This window comes from Rousettus aegyptiacus, unplaced genomic scaffold, assembly GCF_014176215.1.
Source record: "Rousettus aegyptiacus isolate mRouAeg1 unplaced genomic scaffold, mRouAeg1.p scaffold_m13_p_11, whole genome shotgun sequence".
In the NCBI taxonomy this organism is placed as follows: domain Eukaryota; kingdom Metazoa; phylum Chordata; class Mammalia; order Chiroptera; family Pteropodidae; genus Rousettus; species Rousettus aegyptiacus.
This window is the reverse complement of record NW_023416286.1, coordinates 1,687,542-1,689,988: the sequence shown is the minus strand read 5'-3', so window position 1 is coordinate 1,689,988 and position 2,447 is coordinate 1,687,542. Positions and strand designations below refer to the sequence as shown.

Genomic DNA, 2,447 nt, shown 5'->3' with positions numbered 1-2,447 from the left:
TTGCTGCTCCAGATGGCTCCCCGTCCTTCTCTAATCTCTTCACTTGGCCGACGACTATTTCTTGAGCACCTACAACGTGCTACGCATTGCGGATCCAGCTGTGAGCACGACACACCTGGTTCCTGTCCTCGGGGAGTTTGCAGTCTACAGAGATCGGACGCCCCCGTTCCCCAGACCGGGCTCCCGCCGTCTCCCCTCTGCCCCCTCCCAGGTTCCACTCGGCCCTCCTGTTGGGACATCGGCCTGCTCACCACATTAGGCAGGTGCGTGGTCCAGAAGTGGCCCGGTAACTCTGCAGATGCTGGACTGCCTCTGGGCAGGGGGTTACCCGTTCCGAGAGCGGCCTGACTCCGCACCGTCATAGCGATGAGGGAAGTCCACTACGCTGCTATTAAACCAGCCGGATGCCCACTCGCGCGCTCGCGGCAATGAGCCAGAGTTCATTCCCAGGCCGTAATGCAATAACGAGTGAAAAATAAAGAAATAACAAGCGAAATGGAAATAATGGAACAAGAAATGAGGTTCTCGTCCTGACATAGCCCTCGACACCAGAAATGTAAGTGGGTGGACGAGGCCCGGACCTTCTGAGTACCGCGGAGCCCGCGCCGGTAGGTCTCCGGGGGGTGGAGCCTCACCATCTTGCCGTCACTCCGGCCCCTCAGCCCAGCCCCATCTGGCAGAGACAGGATGAGCGTTATCAGACGAAGCAGTGATGTTTCTGAGGCAGGTACTCGACAGGTCGCCCACAGCGGCCTCTGCGCCTGGACTTCGTCTTCCCCTTTTACCCGCCTTTCGACCTCGTCACTGCTGCCTCTTGCGTATTCTAGAAGGAAGAAGAACTTATTTTATTGTCTGTGGGCACTCACTCCTATGAAGCGTTTAGAAAAAGATGAAAATTGAAACTTGCGTAAAATGAAGGCTTGGCATGACGTCTTACGGATGATGCTAAATAGTCATGTTTTTCCAGCTAAATTTCTCTGCAGCCTTTGCCTCCAGCCTTCTGTACCAGCGCCTGAGAGAAGCCTCGAGAACCCCCAGCTCAATCAGGAATGTCGTGTGATGTATATTTGGTGTATTTCCAGATATGTCACCCAAAATGTCATGACACGATTATTTACCAGAAGAGAAAAAAATACTAGGACAATCAAACGGCCTGAAGAGGGATCCTGATTCATTCTTTCCTCTAATCTGTTTCTTGGGGGGGGGGGGGGGAGAATATCTTTCAAAAAAAAGAAAGAAAAGGAAAGAAAGCATTACTAAGCGCCTAGCAGCTGTGTCTCATCCAGCTCAGTAAGCCTGACAAACGAGAGGATTAAACGCCGACTCGCTAGCGGTGGGCGCAGGGCCAGGCTCAAGCCTCACAACATTCCCCCCGGGGCCCCCTGAATCACGGCACCTGCTGTGCTGCGCCCACTGATACTTTGAGAGCAACTCGGCATTTCGTCAGACCCCAAAACGGTCCCTTCACCTGGGTGCCAGAGGTGGCGGGTGGCGTAGGTGCCGGGCACGGTGCGCTTGTCATTCCGGACCCCAGGAACGTCTCCTCAAATGCTTACGCGGCGGCATTCCATCCCGGAGAAGCTGCTTGCTGGTTTCACCCCCCGCTGGGCGTCCTCAGAGGCGGGTGGCACTTTCCACAATCGCGGTGGCAATTTTATGAAGCCGCGTCTCCTACTGGGAGTCACAATTAAACCGCCTTGCTCATAACGCAGTGACTGCTGCCTTCCACCCCGCCTTCGGCTTAGTCACCCCAAGTGATTTCTGTTTGCGTAACCACCCCCGTCTCAAAATCAAATAAAAAAAACGAAATCCGAAGTGTATCGTGTTGGTTCCTCCTTAATATTACACCTGTCGAGGTTTCTTTTCTCTTCGGCCTAATGAGTTGCTCGTAATTCGTTTCCTCTCACTCAAAACGTTCATGCTCATTTTCCTGTCACGGTTTCCGATAGAAACCATAGTTATTTTCCAAAACAACAGTTCTCCAGTTTTGTTTTTTTTTTCCCCCTAAAGCCTGAGCATTTAATGAAGCCAGAAGCCCTTCTAGGTTTTCACAGACGTCAAAGGCTAAGTCGCATCTGAATGCGAGTCTGAGTCATCGTTTTAATTGTGTTCGTTTCACTATTTGTGTTGTCTTGGTCCTGCTCTCGGGAGTTTTTACATCTATGAAAACAGGAGTAACCGGAAACAGCTGAGTCCACGTGGGAGAGAAGCTCAAAAAAAAAAAAAAAAAAAAAAAAGAGAGAGAATAACTGTGCCAAAGAACCAATCACACTGAATTGCTGTTAAAAAGCGTGGCTGTGGAAGTTGGAAATTTTTTTTTAAAAAAGAAAACAAGTTAGGTAACCTGATCTCACTTGCGTAGGAGCACAGGTAGGTAGGTACCTGTGCTCACGATGCATGGAGGGTGACTGGGCCCTTGCTCGGGGAGCAGGGGAAGGCGGTCTGGC

General features: G+C 51.4%; 1 protein-coding gene across 1 annotated transcript; it reads right to left on the bottom strand.

Annotated features, from left to right (window-relative positions):
* Positions 1–230: 230 nt before the first annotated feature.
* LOC107498588 lies at positions 231–1,745 on the bottom strand (the record flags this gene model as incomplete). The annotated part of the gene is given in 2 exon segments (XM_016121899.2): positions 231–823; positions 1,469–1,745. Coding segments are annotated over 2 exon segments (660 nt in total), but the record flags the coding sequence as incomplete, so codon positions are not given.
* Between the last annotated feature and the right edge of the window lie 702 nt (positions 1,746–2,447).